The following is a 20282-nucleotide window of genomic DNA, read 5'->3' as shown; positions in this document are numbered from 1 at the left end:
CTTATTTTCAAAAAGGAACATTTCCACTTATGCTAAATTTACAGTATAAGTAAAAAATACGTTTGCTTTCCAAAAGTATATAATAGCCCAAAAGGTAGCATATAATACTGGTAGAAGAATATTTCAAATGATATGCTTCTTGATCAACATTAAAGGGAGTTATCTACATTTGAATTTTGAAAATGATCCGTTTCGAAAAAAATTGGTGGAAATGTTGCCTTTTGATTAAAATTAGAGATCGTCAAGTTTGAAAAATTGGAAATTTCTACGTCACCTGTTGATTCCAGAAGGTTTTACCGAGCCAAGGAAGGTACCCTTACTGCCCTCTCGTCATTAACATAAGAAACACTGTCATTCTACACTGGAACCTCCCATAACGGACACTTCCACAAACTGCACGTTTTTGAATTACGTCGATGGGACTCGTATTTTATTATCCATTAAATGACACTCCCCTCGTTAGCGGACAAATATTTAGGTCCCATGGGTGACCGTTATCGAGAGGTTGACCAAAAAATACCGAAGGGAATGAGAACGAGGTGGGTATGTTCCCTTTTGGCAGAACCGACTAACTTTACATTGTACAGTTTTACTAAAGATATTTTCATTGGTGATGCACATGATCTGCAAATGTTAATTAATAATGATACCTGTTGCAAGTAGGTTCCCAGAAGTATCAGTAAATCTAGACAATATCACAATGACATTACTCAGACAATATTTCTGCTATCACCAGCTTGTATTTTTCCAGCAGTGGTCACTGAGTCTTGTTCTTGGAGATTCGTCACCGGATACAAAAGCAGCCATCAATTCCACTTACCAAGAAATGCATCTCATCGTAGGAGGCAAGTTTGTCAATAAGAGGTCTCATTTTAACACCACCATCCATGTCGGAGTCGTTTTTACCGACGCAACTTCGTGCAGTGGTCATCCATTTGTTTTAGAACCCCATGCACAATCTCGTTCTCTACATTAAAATTTTAGACAAAAGTCTGATTCGTTCGGACAGTGGATTGCTCAACTGTAGTGTTTCAGTCGGCATCTTCTCAGTTGACTTTTGATTCCCGCATCAATGACATTTGATGATCCGCCGTTTCACGTTTGGTTATCTGCAGTGGTGGTGTATTAATTAAACAAATGGCACCACTGCAGATAACTAAGAGTTAAAGAGTACAATAATTATGGTACTCTTTAACAACAGCAACATGTGAACATTTCATAAACTGTCGAGATTCTACGATTCTTGAAAGTTAGATGAAGGGCTTGCTCAATCTGTGATGGTGGTAACATACATTTTCAGAACGCATATATTTACTGATACCTCTTGCCTTATATTCACACCAATGTTATCCGAAAATATAATTTTGGAGAGTAATTTCCTCCTCTCCAAAATTTTAAGGGAGTGTTTTTGTGTAACGAGTCCAGGGGTTGGCATTATTTTGATATGAAAAAGCGAAAGCCACAAATATCATTTTCACAAATAAATAAAATTTTGAGTTTTATAATTTATGGTATATTAATTATACATATTTTAAAATTGCTGGATTTATAATACAATTTATAAATAAAACAAAATTTGGACGACTGGGTGGGTGAAGAATGTAGATTTTTGCCATACACACGAAAGTCATGTGATATGATTGTTTCGAAGCCCGTTATCTAATCATCTTTACTGTTCCGAAGCACACCGCCATTTATCCCCCGACTTAACATTCGATGATAATATAGGTGATTGCCAAGAAACTTTTGTGGGTAGGTGGTTCCTACGCCGGCAACATCGTTTCTCTGAAGATGTGTTATCGCTACTCGAGTGTGTGTGTGCTCACATGGAAGATCAAAGTGTAGGGTTCAAGAGGATAATTCTCAGACGTCCCAGTTAATAAGGTCTCGGGGATCCATATAGGAGCCGCTGTTCTTGTCGGGTCGATTACCTTTTTTTTGTGTTTGGGTGTTGGACTTCATAGAGAAAGGAAACGACTATCGTTTACGTTTCTAATGAATTTGCTTGATCGTGCTATTCGAGCACGTTAATCCTTATGTGCATCCCGTAAACAATTTCGACTCTAGGCAAAAGCCTTTAGTTTTCCAAAATATGTCACTCAAGATCGTCACAAGCCGCATGACATAACTGGGTTAATGTCGCGATATTGGTCTCGCATTATATTTGCTTTACTTCGCACGGCCTAAATTTTTTTTTTGTGTCCATACCGTCGCCAAGTGCTAAAATATCCGGTCCCGTATTCTAACAAGGCAGGGAAAGGAAGGGTTTTTTTTTGTCCGTTTTAGCAGCAAGGGTTATACAGGCTGTATGCATGTGAGTGGCCGGATTCGGGTCAGCGATTCCATGTTCCGAGAGTCTTTTTTTCCTATTTGAGTGTCTATAGTTGAGATGTGTTGCTGCTCTCCGAAATATCACGTTCCTTCAGCAAATAAATGCATCAGCTCTTTTATGTGCACCAAGGGAAAAGAGATGGGAAAAATTGTCTTCACCCATTTGTATGGCGGTTTGAGGGCGACAATCGTTGAATGTAAAATGAACTCTGCGATCTCTCACTCTTCAGTCTTCCGTGATACATATTAGTTATGGCTTCCATATGCGTTGGTTAGCTTGCTCGCGTGTCCACATCAAGTTCGTTTTTTTGATAGAGAAGTGGCTCTCCAGCCACATGCTTGGAGCTCCTACTTTTTGAGGAAAAAAACAATGCGTAGGCTTTCTCTCCGATGTAATATTGGGTGTCTTCAAATTAACGTCATTTAAATGTTGGTTTTATAAATACTAACGGCGTGATATAGGGCTTCGTGATGGGACCAGCTTTTTTATGAGCGGGCCAAAAAAATAACTTAGGCCTTGCCAGTATAATAAAACAATCTCATAAAACTCAATTTAAGGACTCAAAATATACTATAAAATCTGAATCGCTTATAACGAACACGTTAACGAATTTTCACATATAAAGTTTTTCCATTTCCCATCAATTTCGTATTGCTTATCAAGCCGGTACGGAAAAATTAAGTTCGCATATAACGAATATTTTTTCACTTTTCGACTTCGTTATAAATGGGTCCAAATGTACTACAGTCGAATCCCGTTTTAACGAATATCGTTATAGCGAAAATCTCGTTTTAACAAATATCGTTATATCGAAAATCTCGTTTTAACGAATATCGTTATAGCGAAAATCTCGTTTTCCAATCCCCCCAGATAAGTTTACATAGGAACAATACAAAAAACCTGGAATCCTTTATAACGAAGCGATTTCTCCGGTCTCTTGGAGTTCGTTATGATGGGATTCGACTGTATTATTTTAAAATTTGTGTTGCGCCGGATAAAACCTTCAAAAAGGCCACACCTGGTACGTGGGCCGTAGTTTGCCCATCACTGGTTTAATTTAAGAATTTTTTCTCTTATGAAAATCACTCATCTATATGAGAGAACAAACATTACAGGCATCACGTTCATTCTTATAAGAAAAAAAACACTGTTTTTGACATGCTTCGACTAATTTGATTGTACTTTTGAATTAATCGGATAATATGCAAGAGGGTTAAAAAATGCCTCTTACTAAATGAACTTAATTAAGTTGTTAGTATAGCAACTAACAAAAATTAGTGTAACCGTATAAATATAACTTTATCTCAAACAAACTAAGAGTCCATGCTGCCGGGTTGGGAATGTGACGTGTCCTATTTCAGTGGAGATATCAAAATAAAATACTATAGGTAATGATAATCTAACAATGTTTGACAAATCCCATTTGCGTGTCGCCACGGAGACTAAAAAATTGGGATCGGTGCTTAAAATTTCACTTTTAAAATTTTATGTATGGTTACTACTCGTCCTAATCTCAAAATATGGCCCGCCGTTCTGTATTAATGAAGCAGGAATGATATAAGCAGGTGGTCAAAGACCTGGATCATGCTTGAATCGGGGTATGAAAAAATCATGATTTTTTTTTTTTTTAAATAAAAAAAAAATCGGAATTTTTTATTTGAATCGGATTTTTTTGATTAAAACTGACTGCTTATTAATGAAAACAAATCTTGTTAATCATTAAGAATGTATATTTTCATATCACCTAACCGCTTTTTTTCTCCTGATCGCTCAAATTTCGCATTGATGAATAAACGTCAAATGAACTACAAGCAAAAAATACGAACACCAAAAATCTGTGTTTATGCAACATGAAAGGTCGTTGAGCCCGAATTAACTTCGTGGATTAACATTTTTCTTGTAGAGGAAAGTGCTTTTATTCATGTGGCCCCCACCCATAAAAATGAATGCGTGGTAGCATCTCAGTATCACACATATAGCGAAAGTATCTCAATTCACTGAATGTACAACCAAAGGGCCATTCATCATCAACTAAATAAAACAAATCCTCTTCACAAGATTTTTTCTTGCACAATGAGTGGATGTGTTTCCGACTTGCATGATGCTGCTTAATAGTTTACGAATTTTTATTCTTTCATAGATTCAATGAATTTTGGTAAAAAAACGAGCAAACTCAAAATTTTAATACGAAAAGTAAAGTCGAAAGCTCAATGATATTTATGTTGGTACAACATCAATTATTATTTTGAATCGGCAATTAGGGCATAGAATTCAAGACTTTATGCAAGAAACTATTCCTCAGGTTTTTAATCGCGGAACCCTAGTATCACATTGTAAATGCATTGAAAATAGTTAGTGCAAAAGTTTAGCTAAGTTAATTCCCTATATTTTTCTGCAATTTTTTTCATGCACAAAATCTAGAGTAGCTTTCTTTCTGCCCTGTATCTAGAGTTTAAGTTCAAGTCTATATTTACCCCAAAGATCTACTCTTCTTTTAATCACAAACTTTACCACACATCAATAACATGCATGCCATACCCGGTTATATCATCCTTCGATACCATTGGAGTTATGTAAAGAAAAAAAAAAATTAAATTTTGTGATTCAAATCAATAATTAAAAAAAAAATAAAATAAAGTATGTATCGGCGTACCCTGGCTAGAATACATATGGTTACTTAAAGTCTTGAAAACAATTTTTTTTTTTGGTATTCGAATCAGCATATTTGCTAAATGGAAGGGGAATTACATTGTTCTAGAAAAGTTGAAATATTTTTGGACCTGTTTTTCTCTAAAAAAATTTTTTTGCTAGCGCCTTAACTTTTTGGAGATTTGTCAAGCCTAGGAATCTAATTATAATTTATCACTGTTTCCCCAAAACGGGTGATATTCTCCCTGGATGGTGCTGAAACCATAGAAAGAAAATTCAAATTTTTTCTTCTATGGCTGAAACAGACCGGGGAACAGTGTAGAAAGTATCAAAAATAATTATTACGTAAATTATTTATGTTTAAAATAATGCTTTCTGGGCCGTATGATGCCGGGGGTAGGATACCCCCCGTTTGATGTCAAAGTAAAAGTAACCGGGTATGGCATGCATGTTATTGATGTGTGGTAAAGTTTGTGATTAAAAGAAGAGTAGATCTTTGGGGTAAATAAATATAGACTTGAACTTAAACTCTAGATGCAGGGCAGAAAGAAAGCTACTCTAGATTTTGTGTATGAAAAAAATTGCAGAAAAATATAGGGAATTAGCTAAACTTTTGCACCAACTGTTTTCAATGCATTTACAATGTGATACTAGGGTTCCGCGATTAAAAACCTGAGGAATAGTTTCTTGCATAAAGTCTTGAATTCTATGCCCTAATTGCCGATTCAAAATAATAATTGATGTTGTACCAACATAAATATCATTGAGCTTTCGACTTTACTTTTCGTATTAAAATTTTGAGTTTGGTTTTGCTCGTTTTTTTACCAAAACTCATAGGATGTGTATTTCAAGAAAATTCATGAGTACATTTTTTTTACTCGTTAATAAATGAAAGATGTTTTTCGGTAATGTTAGATTATTTTTTACAGGTCGTTAATGGTATATCACTATTTCTTTCAGATGAAATACACTCTGCTAGACGAACCCGATATAGCTCTAGTCCAAGATTACACTTTCGAGGTAAGTACGAGTTCTGTAAAATGATCGATTCGATCGTGTTCGGCGGTGTAAGATGATTGTCCTCTCATATTCAGCGTGATGAGACTTTTTTTTGTGCTTGCGGGGCCAATAGATTTAAATATGTATTTTTTTTTAAGTTATCCGAGAAGTAATAAAGGGTTTCAATGCTAATCAGGGTGTGAAGCGGTGACTCGTTTCGGAGCAGTAAAATAGAATCGACCCCTGAGGTCTGTCTTCACGCTCGTGTGTCAAATTGTGTCAGATGCGCGATATTTTTGGATTGATTCACCGTAAGTGGGGGGGGGGGGGGGGGGGAAGAATTATTTTAACTTTTTTTTTTTTGTCCAAGTTTCGTCAATCGACGTGATAGGACGAGTATGAGATAGTCTTTCACAAGAACCGCGGCTGATATCTGTACGTACGAGTAACTTTTTTGTTGAATCACCGGCGCTACCTGTTAATCTAGTTTTTTTCCTTAAAATGTCCGATTATCAGTGAAGCGTTGACGTGATTTTTTTTTTTTTTTTCCTCTTCTACATCCACATCATTGGTAGTGAGGGTGAAGCGCTTAATTCTGATGCTTTTTTTTTTCCTCGGCGGAAAATGAAAATGGTATATGAAAACCAGCAAATAACAACTGTTTTTTTTTTTTTTTTCACCTTTCCTTTATAATTTGGCGTAAGGTTCAAATGGTGAACTGGTTCCAGAGAAAAATGCGTTGAGGTAGAGACTTGTGAAGCGTTTGGGTTCTTGATTTGTGTATTTGTACATGTGCAACGAGGGAGTGAGGCTGGCTCTTTGCTCAGCCATGCGGATAAGGTTAAGCGACGCAACGCCCTCCTTGCGCTTTATTATGGTGGCAATACTGTGCATGCGATTTCTGGAAATATTCTTATGGCCTTCCACCCTTCAGATGTTGTTTGTTCCTGAAGGGAGGAGGTTTATTGGTAATATGGTTTCTCTTGGAGTTACCGATAAAACGTGGCGTAACAAAAATAAAGGTTCTTTGCGGCTTCAAATGTTTTCCATTCCATGCAAGGAGTGCTTTCTTACGGAAAATTTTAAGTTCCATATCGAGCTACATATTTTTTGGACATGAGGAGTATTGGGTTTACCTGAAAGAATGAATTTCCGAAGACACGGGATTCAGACGAAAGGCCCAAATTTAGGAGGGTGCGATTTTTCTGATTACTATCACTGAATCGTACATATGGCCCTCATGTAAGATCTGTTTCTGTGCATGTCCATAAGATATGGCTTTTCCAAATCATTATCGACAATTTGAAGCGTCCCCTGTTTTGCACAATTTTTGATATGTACTGATTATCATTGCATGCCGTGAACAGGCTGCTAGCGTTGCTGCTACGTGGGCGTTTTGCCCTAATTATCTTGTGCCCTCTGTCAGTGTAATGTATATCTTCCTTATCCTATAGTGTGGTAAAACAAAGCAGTGATATGGGCTTTATTTGAAATATTCGTGATATATATATTTACAAATACAAAATTGAAAACCACAACAGGCAAATTGCCCAACAAAGGTTGTCATTCTTTAAATATGGATAGCTTCTCCACTACTCACACCCATCTTATATTTCCTCTTGAAGGTGTCGTTTACGTATCGAGTAAGTGGCTAATTTTTTTTTTCTTTTTTGGCCTGACTTTTAAAAACAAAACCTGTGTCTAGATGCATTACCTGTTGAGAGTTTTGGAAACTGATCAGGGGTTCCACGAGATATTTTTGGTATAAAATTATATTGGAATTATAGTTATACACTGTGTAACGGACTGTGATTATACCAAAAACAGACGGACTGGCTGCCAATGTGAAAAATTTGGGAATCCCTGGAATGAGAGGTTCTTCACCAAATAGACCATGAAATCGGTGAGGTGGATCGTGAGATCGAATCAGCCGAATTGTCTCATTCATTCAGGATCACCGCATTTCCCTCACGCAATCATTGCCGGCAGGACTCGACTTTGATTCGTAGGAGCCATGGACAAAGCAAGCATTAGGGACCCATAAATTATGGCGGCCCGTGAGTGAATTTCACACTTGCTCCTGCGGAAAGCAGTCCACTGGATGTTGGTGTTCTCGAATATCAACGATAAAGGATTGGTTTCCGCAGGAGTAAGTGTGGAATTCACTCGGGCAGCCACGATTCGATAATTTTATATATTTCCTTAATAAATTTAACGTTCCTATTTTTCTCTTGCACCAGCAACAGCATTAAAAACCTCTGCGAATCTTCTTTCTCACAACGCTATGAGTAAATTACCATAAATAAAATGAAATGTCCAACATTTCATAATTGAAACAGCTCTTCTCTCTCTCTCTCGAAAGCGGTTAACTTCCCAACCTCGTTTTTAATTTCACCTCGCCATATTTATAAAACACACTCATGTACATTAACGCGCGATTAGATTTTTACCACGTGAGCTGAATTTCCTCTTTTCAATCGCTTTCGCGGGCATCAGCATCATAGCAACTCGGAGAATGAAACAAAAATAACGAAATGCAGTGGAGTATATTACTATGCGCTGGTACCAGCCTCGGAGCAGCTCCGCCGTGAAATCGAGTTTTGGGAGCGCTATTTTTTTTTAAAGGGTCATGAGAAATTTTCGTATCGCGATTATGTGTATGTATGTGCTCTTATGCAATAGCGCGTTTTGAACACTTCAATAAATTAGCAAGAGGTTTGTTCTGTGCGAGACTTCGCTAACATATACGGCGTGTGTTATCCAGCCTCATGTAACTTAAATTTCCGCTTCTGTTGCTCTTGAATCGTTGGTCTATTATATAATACTCCGAAATTTTCGATTTATACCCCCCCCCCCTTCTTTTATTGATAACTTTTTATACAGGGTGTCCCGTAAGTCCTAATGCACCCTTTATCTCACAAACCGTTCGTCGTAGAAAAATGGTTCCAATTTGAAAAAAATTCTCAATATGTTCAAAAAATCGCCCTGTACCAGTTTCGAGAGCGAAAATACAGTGTGCCACAAAATAAAAATTAAAAAAAAAATTTATGCGGTTCTTCCTCTAAGTTCTAATTACAAAGTTTTGTTCTCTCTCTTCTGAGACCAGCAAAAAAAATTTCACGTTTCTAAGTGTAATATTTGCAGAGGTATTTGAATTCAAAAATCTGAGAAAAGTTGGGGAAGAATAGCACAAATGCGGGAAAGAATCGTTGTCCGTTAGTTTGTGCTGTTCCTTCCAAACTTTTCTCCGAATTTTTAAATTAAAATATCTCCGCAAATATTGCACTCAGAAGAGACAGGGCAACCACTTTGTCATTGGATTTTCATATGAAAAAATTAGAGTTTATTTTGTGTGACACTGTATTTTCACTCTTAAAACTGGTACTGGGATTTATGAGCACATTCTGAGCATTCTTTAAACTGTAACCATATTTCTATGACAAATGGTTGATGATATAAAGGCAGCACTAGGACTTGCAAGACACGTTGTATCATGGCTCCCACATCCTGGAGCAGGGCCCCCAGGCTGATATATGTTGCACACTCCAGACCTTCATGGGCCCTTCCATGATGAATTTATAGTGTGAAAAAACAAAAAATGAGGATTGACCTGGCCCCAGGATTGGAGCCCTGTCAGTCCCTCTCTTGTAGTGCTTTAAACCGTCAAAAATCTAAATGAATGCTTTTGGGGCAATATTTCGAACATGATAGGTTGGTCGAACACATTTTTTTTATGTACCACTATATATCTATGAATTCAAGGTTTTTTTTCTAATGACAAAAATGTACAAGCGAAATACAGATTAATTTGCATATCATTCGGAATGGCACTTTGACGGCCCGAAGGTATGCAGACGAGATACTGCGACCTCATGTCATCCCTTACACTGGAACCATTGGAGATTCCTTTGTTTTCCAGGATGATAATGCCCGACCGCATAGAGCTCGCCTGGTGGAGAACATGCTTGAAGCTGAAACAATACAGCGTATGGAATGGCCAGCGTGCTCTCCTGACCTGAATCCAATCAAGCATGTTTGGGACATGCTCGGACAACGCATTGCTGCGCGACCAAGGCCGCCTGTTACTGTCCGAGACTTGCAGATTGCACTTCTCGAGGAGTGGAACAGTATTCCCCAAAGTCTGATCGATAACCTCATCGCATCCATGGCAAACAGGTGTGCAGCAGTCAGTCTTAGCTGTTCGAGGAGACCACACGCCCTATTAAAACTCATGCATCATGTCTAAACAGTACTTTTTTTTATCGTTTACATGTAACCAGATTGTTACCCTAAATCATCTTTTCATGTTTTTTCCATATTTTCAAAGAATTAAAGCTTAATTCCAAATTTTTTTACATATTTTTTTCTGTATTGCGCATTGATACGTGTGTACTATCCATTGTATGCCAATACGTGGCTGTCTCGCACGGTTTTCTTCACTTTTTTGCTTGCTCCCCTAATTGTTTTGAGCAGTGTATTAAGGATAAAGCTCTGCTGAGATGCAAAAAATTTAATGTCCCATTAAAATGCATTGATTATTTATTTCAAAGTCTTGACTTCTAATTCTATTAGTTTATATAGATCTGCCATGTCATGGGTGCTCTACCCCGCCCCCTCCCACCATCATTATATTTATTTAAATTATATATCTAATATTTTCAACTACTTTACACCCATGTGTGCAATATGAAAAATGTTTCAAATGCATAGACATGTCCTCTTTCCCCCACCTGGCCAGACTTTTCACAGACCCTCCCCAGCAGGGACTTCTAGCATGCCGCACTACGTTGATTTTTGTAGAAAAATTAAAGAACCAAAGGTCAGATATCCAAGTCTCTAGGCCGGTCATGCACTGGAAGCTACCGCAATCAAAAACAAGTCTAGAACAAGGTGCATGTATGCGCAAGACCACTGTATTAATCTTGCACCAGTGTTGGGTTTTTGACATGACAAGTATCAAAAACTGGTTTAAACCATCAAAAACTGATGAAAACTGTCAAAAACCTAAAGGAATGCTTTTGAACAATATTTCGAACACAATAGGTTGATGAGAAACTTACTTTTTGTATATTGAGATTTATTTTTTAACACTAATTTATTACAATAATTAAAACAAAATATTAATTATAATTTGCAATTGTGAATTTCTCGACAGTCTAGAACAGATAATATATAATTTTATGGTCCATTTTATCTATTGATTGCCAGTGTTCAGTTTACCAATGGCCATATTCACAGACAGTTTAACTGCAATCACGGTTAAACTCTGTCTGTGAATACAGTTGTAAGCGAAATACAGCTATTTATTCAAAATATATGTGATAGATCACAGGGTTAGGTTTTTGGCCCCAGAAACTTACTCAGTATGATTGATTATCTAGATAATTTAATAATAACAGAAATTAACATTACATATATGGCATAAAAGAAGTTTTTAAACACCTGTGTTATGAAAAGAATACAACTGATGGCTTATATTAATACACATATATAAGCAGTTGAAGAAATTTTGGACGGTCGAAAATCATGTTGAATCAAAGAATATCAAATACTTTCATAGTTTCCCCTTCAGCTTTTATGCTATGCTCTATTCGAATTGTATATTTTAAAGGAAAAAATACATATATATTGTCCAAAATAATTTTGTAGAGAGTGGACCATACAAGACATTTTGTATTGTCTTGATGTTATCTATTAGTTATTACACTGTTGAAGTGCTACTTTTTTTTAGCAATGCATGCAATGGATCCTGCTTATAACGTTTTTGAAAAACCATGAAAAAACAAGCTGGGAAACTATTTAAGCGGGAAATCTTAATGAGAATTACTTAGTGCAACTTATTTTTGTGTTCTCAACTCTAAGCGTGAAAACATAAGTGGGAACAACTGTACTTATTTATTGAAGTTTTTCCTCTCTATTAACAGGCCAAAGTGGTTGTTGATAAAGATGGTAATGGAGCTCATATTTATGCAGTTGCATACGAAATGCGCAAAGGAAAATGTGCTGGACAGTATGTCCACGAATTACTCTGGTGAGTAAAACTTGAGCCGAATGTGTTCCTTCCAGTTTTAGTATGTTTAAAATCTGTCTTGTTCAAAGTTATTAATTTCATGCCAGTTCATTTCTTGACTAGGAATATTTATTCAAATTGAAATTTTTTCCCCAAATATTTTCTCCCGCAATTTTGAGGCTTCTGTAGGTAATCATGGGTGCAATCAATACATTAACCAGGTTTTTTTTTCAAAAAGGTTTGTCAATGAAGCCATTTTATTTAAATTCTGTTTATTTGATATTAAAATTTCCTTTACTGTTATTTTGTGCAATGACAAAATTTAAGCTTAGACATGCAAACTGTTTCTGAGCCACTGTGGTGGTCGAGTGGTCATTTTGACGGAATTGCATCGCGGGGACCCAGGTTCGAGCCCCACCGTTACCACAGTGGTGGTCGGCTGAAGTTGGTTTTCTGTGGTTCCCAACTTCAAGGCGCAAATGCGAGCTGATCTCCCCGTTAAAAAGTCTCGCCACAGAGAGCAACAGTCCTACAAACAGTACAAATATTCAGTCACTACACATTACTCACTTCACTTCTGAGATATAGATGGCAGCACTGAAAAATCATACACAACACTAGATACGCACACTTACACTTCCGGCACAACTCACTAGGTAGTAAATTGCCTATAGCGATAGACCTGAGTTGTGCTCGGTTTGAAAAAAAAAAACTGTTTCTGAGCCGCTGTGGTGGTCGAGTGGTCATAGTGACGGACTCGCATCGCAGGGACCCGGGTTCGAGCCCCACTGTCACCACAGTGGTGGTTGGCTGAAGTTGGTTTTCTGTGGTTCCCAACTTTGAGGTGCAAATGTGAGCCGATCTCCTCGTTAAAAAGTCTCGCTACAGAGAGCATTTGTACAAACAATACAAATATTCAGTCACTACACATCACTCATTTCACTTCTGAGATATAGATGGCAGCACTGAAAAATCATACACAATACTAGAGACGCACACTTACACTTCCGGCACAACTCACTAGGTAGTAAATTGCCTATAGCGATAGACCTGAGTTGTGCTCGGTTTGAAAAAAAAAAAACTGTTTCTAACATCTTGGTGAGTTTTTGTTGAGGTGAACCATTCCAATTAGAAGGAAAAAAATCTTATTTAGATTGGTGATTGTTATTCACTGAGGATGACTAACCTAGGTGTAGGTAAAATTTCTTCTAGTCTCAATTGCAGACCAAAATTTCTAAAAATCATTTGGGAAAGAGTGCAAACCGTCCCAAGATGGTCTCTTTAGGCGGTCATGTCTGTCTGTAGACCATATCTTAATAGCCCAGAAGAATCTAATTGTTGGGGTCACTCCAGCTGTGAAACTTTAGCATGTCATGCTATACCGCTCAAAACAATTAGGTATTTATTTAAATGTATTAAAATGTAGTTGATAATCAACTATTGTGATACAACTCTTTCTGAATACTTGACGATGTTCTTTGTCAATATTTTATCAATTAAAATATGTTTGAAAATCACAAACAAACCACTTCTCCTAATTGTTTTGAACAGTGTATTTTTAGTTTCTAAGTTTTTTTTACCTGCCTCAGTCTATCAGGTCTACTGCTTAAATATATATTTTTAATATTTGAAGTAAATCTCAAGGTTTAAATGAGGCTTTACAACATTGTTAATTTATTTTCTGGTGTCCATGCTCACTATGATTTATTGTTTGTGTCTTATATATGTGTTATGATCAAAATCTGAAATAGCCCAGTGAGAGAGAGAGCAAATTGGCCTGCCATTTAACGTATTTGCCAATTTCCCTGTAAATTGACCAGCCAATGTCAGATCTTTTCTTGATCATGGGCTTTGGCCAGCCAGTTAACAAAATGGCATGGAGTGATCAAAGTCGGAAGAAAAAACAGCATGATATTAATTGTATTTATTCTTTATTATCAGCAGCAGATGAACAGAATATAATTATCACCAATGTGGTACCTTTTTGTTACCACTTGCATGCCACTGTCAAATCAGAAGTGATAAATCTGTGCCACCTACCAGATTGTCTTACATCAGCATATCAAATGTTGACCAGATATCTTCATGGCACTACATGAAATGGCCAGCCAAAAAAAAACAAAAAACAATAAGCCAACACATAAGATCCTACGTAGTATCTGTAGCTTTTACCATTCCCGCAATCCATTTCATCACCCATTTTGAGAAACACTGGTTCTCGCATTCTGCACTGGAACACACATTCTGGCATGTGCCGATTCATTAGAAATTCCGCAAAGGAATGTGTACGAGGTGCACGTACAGTTAAGAAGAAGTCGCACCCATAGAGCTTTTGTTACATGCTGCGCCATTCTGCAAATCCCTTTGTCACGATGCTAGACGTTTAGTATGTCGTTTTAGTGCTCTAATTGTATTTCATGAATTGTTAAAAAGTGCCTCATATAACCAAAAATTTTACTAATTGAGACTTGGATAATCTGGGTCCTACTGTAAGTATCAACCATGTCAAAAGAGTGCATTTACGGTGAATGGATGTTCTTAGTATGTATTTTAATCATCTATTTAAAAGAGGAAATATGCGTATAGTATGATGAAGTGAAGAAATATTGTTAAATCACACAATATATATTCTCATTTTTTCTTAGGGAAAGGCGATACGGTGGCATAGCTCCAGGTTTCAAAATAGTCCACAGGAATGGAATCACGATGGATAACAGAATCGAAAACCTATGTCTGGTGCCTCAAGATTTCCATGGTCAGATACCAATAGATCCTCAAGTCAAACAAAGGGAACAGTCATTATATTGGGCGGCCATGCAAGAATTACCAGCTGAACATGTCATTGAAGAGGTAATTATCACAAAAGGCATTTAGAAGATCTATGTCATGCTCGTACATTCATAACCTTTTTTTTCTCGAGAGAAAAAATTACCAAATATATTCAAGTATAAGTAACCTACCCCCCCCCCCCCCATATAGCCGACGATATAGAATTATAGCCAAATCTCATACAATGAACTCCAAAGGATTAGAGAAATCACTTCGCAATAACAATTTCGTTATAAAGGCATTCCAGATTTTTTTTACATTGTTCCTATGTAAGTTGTTGCTGCCTGGCAGTCGAGTGGTTAGGGAACTGGCTTCTCACTGTGCAGGTCTGGGTTCGAATCCCGGTTCGGGCATGGATGTTTACTAACACTGACAAATTCCCTGGACGGATCATGCTGATCCCTTGGGAATACATGAGGATAATATTATAAGTTTAGCTGAGGGATTAGAAAAGTTTTCTTTATAGAATGAGATTTTTTAAAATTATAACAGTATTCGTTGAAACGGGAATTGACTATAAATGGACCCTGTGCAGCTTGCTACAAATCCTCAAGTGATTTTCAGGAATTGGATTTTACCCAACCATTTACACAATTTTTACTGATACGCTAAAACAGTGAACATATTATTTCTGGGACAAGGAAGTTGTAGTTACATGATTATTCAGGTATGATTGCCTTGGTGGGTAAAATATCTGAGGTTTGTATTAATGATTGATGATAAGTTTCAAAAATTAAGGTCTATGGTCCCTTTAATACCTTCTTTCGCTTCTCAATATTGATGGTTGCAAACTTCCATTTTAAAAATGAAATTAAAAACAATGTTTTCAGACAAATATTCAGAGTTAAAAATTATGGAAACTGGCACATTTTTGCACCAAAGTGCTGAAATCGTGTCTGGACCTCAGCTCTATCTGGACACAGGCAAAACTGACTTTATATCTGTGTTAAAATGTTTATTTCATTTATTTAGTGCTATAGTCGAAGTACAATATTTTCTTGGTTTATATTTTTAGAACTTATCCGAGTCAGTGAAGATGAAATCTGTATATTGCAATGAAATGTTGGATGAAGGTAAAGTTCACTAATTTTTTCTCTTTTTAAAATTTAAATTAAACTCAACTAGTATTTTGATTTTATCAAATGATCACCTCTTGGTATCCGTTCTTTCCATGGCCCCATCCTGGAGCAGGGCCTGTAGGGTGGAATCTTCACTGGCCTTTCCTGTAATTCCAGGATTTGAAAAATACTTCAACATATCCATTTGCTTTAAGGTGGATGGCTTTAATTTCTTAATCAATTCCTGTTAAATCCACCAAATTTCAGCATGAAATGAACAAAATATATTTTTATAACATCAATTAGTGTTATACAGTTTACCAATACTACATTTGTTAGTATTGGTATGAATAGTTACTATTTGAAAATACAGTGATGCCCCTGGGCTATTGTACACCTCAGCTTACAAATTTTTCTGTTAACAGATTCTTTTTGTGATTTTTCTGCCTCGGCTAACAAATACAGATTTGGCTAACAAACATTTCCATTGATAGGGATGCATGTGTTAACATAAAAGCTCCTCATTGTGAGCTAAATTTTAGCATCAATCGTCAGAATTACTCTCCACTCTTAACCAGATCATGGCTCGATGCACTGTCTCAATGAAGAGATTTTAGCAGGTGATCGAGGAAGACCTGGGCCATGCTGGAAGGTGTGTTGTGAACTTCACGTAAAGTTTGTTTCTGTGTAATGCTTGTTATAGTGCTGGCATACTAACTATGAGTGAAGTGTAATGATTGAATTATTGTAGCATTGTAGGCCTGTTGCTCTGTTTTGAGGCATCAGAATTACTGTAACTCAAGCTCGATTTACTCGTGTCCACTTCGGAATCATTTCTCAGATATACATCCACTTTCAGAACGTTTTCGAAACATTTCATGTAAAATTAAAGATTCAGCTAACAGAAAATGTATTTTAAAAAAGTCCATGTTTTCAAAGCACATGTTCTTTTTCTTTTAGTACAAGACTTATCAAACTAAACGGTGTGGACATTCTAGGATCTTTTTTTATCTGCATGTATCAGACAAAAAATGAGCTGATCAAATCACAAATGAATAGGGACAGAGTGGGTAGTGTCATATATGGAGGGTGATTACTTAATTCTCCTTGCCGCATTTTACTGGCAAACCATTGATCCAAGAGACATACTTCCAGTTCGAAAAATTATCAAAATAACTTGGATATGCATGCATGTTGCAAGGGGGTTGTATAGTTATTCAAATTAAAAGTCAACTTCTCTCCCAGGGCCATCATTTCAACTTTTTCCGGAGGGGGGGGGGGGGGCAAAACACATGTACTCAATGTATGTATGTATATATATACAATTTTTAGTGTAGCCCCCCCCCTTCCTAAATGAGGGCCTGTTCTCTCCTGAGGCTAACAAAGAAAATTAAAATATTCTCTGAGATATTTGAATTCATCAGAGAAAAGTTGGGAAAGAAGTGTCTGTTAGTTTTTGCTGCTGTTTCCCAACTTTTGCAATTCAAATATCTCAGCAGATATTACACTTAGGAACGTAGAATTTTCTTTGTTAGCTTTGGGAGAGACAGGACAACACTTTTCTAATTGGGTTTTTGAGAACATTATTTGTATAAAAAGTTATTTTTTATTTCACAACCCCTTGTAACATGAATGACGTGCGAGTTCTGCATGTTATTTGGACCTATATAGTGTAAAATAAAAATATCTTAGTATCTTTTTTTCCCGTAAATTGTCATTTGTCCAGTTTTTAATCCATTCAATTTAGCCCCTTCTTTTTTTGTCTTTTTATAGTGCTCCGAAAGTGTTTCTAAAAATTTACCTTAAAATTTTGAGTAGTACCTGGAACGAAATAAACAATTTTCCATAGAAACACATGGAAAATCGTGTTTCGTGAATGAAGATTTTGGCTAACAAAACGTGGTTCCTGGATGAATCATCTTTGTTAGCCGAGGTATATATTATCACTGTATTCGACTAAAATTCTATTGATTAGTCGATTAACCTATTAAAATGTTTTAATCTATTGAGCAGATTTCTAGTCAAACCCAGCTTTTAATGGACTTTTAGTCCTGTAAAAGGGCATCAGAGCTGGGGGTGCTTGAGCACCCACTGGATTGTTTCAGAAATTGAAATTTCCTATGTATAGATCAAGACGAGCACCCACAAGTTCCAAATGCTTCCGACAGCCTTGGTCCTGTCAGATATCTTATATGTATAATGCCATTTTATATCTTCTCTGGATATAATCAAACCCTCAGTCACTTGGAGTTTGTTATAGCAGAGTTTCACTATGCTTGTATACTGCAACTTTGAGCTACATTTATAACCAGGGCTGGACAAATCCCAGGTTGCCATGGCAACTAAAAAATTGGTATTGGCACCTAAAGTTTCCTTTGTGTAGTTACTAAATTGCAAACTGACAGTACAAAATGTTTGGAATTTATAGCTGCATATCTGCCAACATGAAAGAGGATCACTATGTCCTAAAAAATTCAAAAGAAGCATTATTTTGGGCCTTTTTCTTTGGGGGGTAAAAAAAATTTCTGGCGCCTGGATTTTTTCTCGATTTCTCCAGTCCTGTTTATAAGCTACGTTCTAAATCGTTATACCACTCCTAAAAAAAGTTTCTAGAAAGAAGCTGGCAATTTTAATATTTCCTATTCTGCATTTTCATAAGATTGTGTAATACATATGTGTTTTTCTCTGTTCCAGATGATACTGCTTATTACGAATGTCATTACTTGCCATGCACAAATATGGAGAGAGAACCCAGAGAATTCAGCATCTGCGGTCGCTGTCAGGAAGCGAGGTATTGTGGTCCATCTTGTCAACAGCGCGATTGGCCTATACACAAGACTCTATGTCGCGAGAAGCCAAGATTAGTTTTTCCAGAACGTTATCCGGATCGGTGATGCAAGATGAAAAGGATCTTATTCTTTCCCACCATCTCTCGAACAATAGGATAAGTCCCTTTTTTTTCGGATATAAGTTTGAAAGTCTGCACATTCCTACATATGCAACGTGGAAGGGGGAGTGGAAAAGGACATTGCGGAACAGTTGGGGGGCGGGTATTCGAAGATGGGAATATTGCCAGTGTAATTGTGATTTAAAGTATCGTGAGTGTCAGTGTATGTATGGGTGCAATTTCAGAAGCTCTTTATCACATGAGTTTATGCGAGAGTTGCGAATTCGTGGAGAATGTTTGCTCGTTGAATATTTTCTTAGTTAGTCATAAGAACATTAATGTATGAATGCGTTTTTTTTTAAGGATGCCCTTTACAGTGCGCATGTGTATCTGCAGCATGAATAATTCCTTTAAGCGTTCCTATTGCCGCACCAAAGTTTCATTTTATGTGTTTATATCTTTATATGTTGTGCACTTTTTAACTTTTTTTTTATCGTCTAAGTCACTTATATTTTTTGCTTTCTCAGTATATTTAATTGGCCTTTGTTTTCTCATTAATTTCTTTAATCATTGTACATAATATACATGACAAGTGAGTTTCTTTCTTGAAAAACTTTTTACCGAGACATCTTTGTTCTTAACTGATTTATCAGAAGTATTAAAAATGAGTGTTTTTTCATGTTTAATAAAGGATCTTAAAATCGCTTCGTTACATGATTTGTTATCACTTATATTTATTTACTTGAATTGTTTCTTTTAATTTTTTTCTGACATATGTTTGTAACATTCAACGAAGATTATTCCCCCTCCCCAGAATTTTTTTCAGTGCGTTGGAAGAAAAACATCCACTTGAGAGCTGATGCACAAAGTTAGGGTGTGAAGATTTTTATTTGTAAAACTATTTTAAAATTTCATTCTCAGATGGCGTTGTATGATTTATGGAAAATTCACCGCCACGCAATTCGTCTGTAGGAAAACTAAGAAAAAATCACCTCTGGGAAAATCCGCACACAACACTAATGAGTGTGACAAAATAAATTGGTGAAAAACTAATGTCAATGAGTGACTGAGTTGAGAGTCAGCAGATGAGTAGCTTTGAGTGACCATATGTGATTGAGCAACCATATGAGTGCCTATAAATGAACATGAGATTGAGTGAGTTGGCAACAATAAGAGTGACTTGTATGATCTTATGAATGACAAAATGAGAGATTGGAGTAGCTATATAAAATGACCAAGTGAGTGACCTCATTAGTCACTCACTCATTCATCAATTCCCTCATTTGATCATGCTCATCCGCTCATATTTCGCAGTGACAAATTACTAGTCAACAAATTGTTGGTGATGGACTTTCTGAACATAGCCTTATTGACAGGAAAACTTTTCACAACACATGAAATACAATACTAACACTACATAATGTTTACGATGTGGGTGAAATTTCTTGGTCTTTTTTTTGATGAACCTACTGTAGCAAAACAGGTTTATTCAGGCACGATTCAAATTTTTGTCATTCC

The 20282-nt window shown here is 36.6% G+C and overlaps 1 protein-coding gene across 2 annotated transcripts in view; it reads left to right on the top strand.

The window, feature by feature from the left end:
- Positions 1-19472, top strand: part of LOC149069544 (zinc finger MYND domain-containing protein 19-like) — a 40555-nt gene extending 21083 nt beyond the window's left edge. For both annotated transcript variants that reach the window (XM_089250054.1, XM_089250051.1), the window contains exons 3-7: positions 5942-6001; positions 11905-12011; positions 14636-14840; positions 15835-15892; positions 18572-19472. In XM_089250054.1, coding sequence (XP_089106180.1) covers positions 5942-6001; positions 11905-12011; positions 14636-14840; positions 15835-15892; positions 18572-18771 — 630 coding nt within the window. In that variant the 3' untranslated portion in view covers positions 18772-19472. The remainder of the gene's footprint in view (positions 1-5941; positions 6002-11904; positions 12012-14635; positions 14841-15834; positions 15893-18571) is intronic.
- The last annotated feature ends 810 nt before the right edge of the window (positions 19473-20282 follow it).

Source organism: Pholcus phalangioides, unplaced genomic scaffold (genome assembly GCF_987345545.1).
Source record: "Pholcus phalangioides strain wild (caught in Gottingen) unplaced genomic scaffold, Ppha-v1.0 ptg000022l_1, whole genome shotgun sequence".
Taxonomy (NCBI): domain Eukaryota; kingdom Metazoa; phylum Arthropoda; class Arachnida; order Araneae; family Pholcidae; genus Pholcus; species Pholcus phalangioides.
Note: the sequence above shows the minus strand (reverse complement) of the source record. Positions and strands in the feature narration are given on the sequence as shown.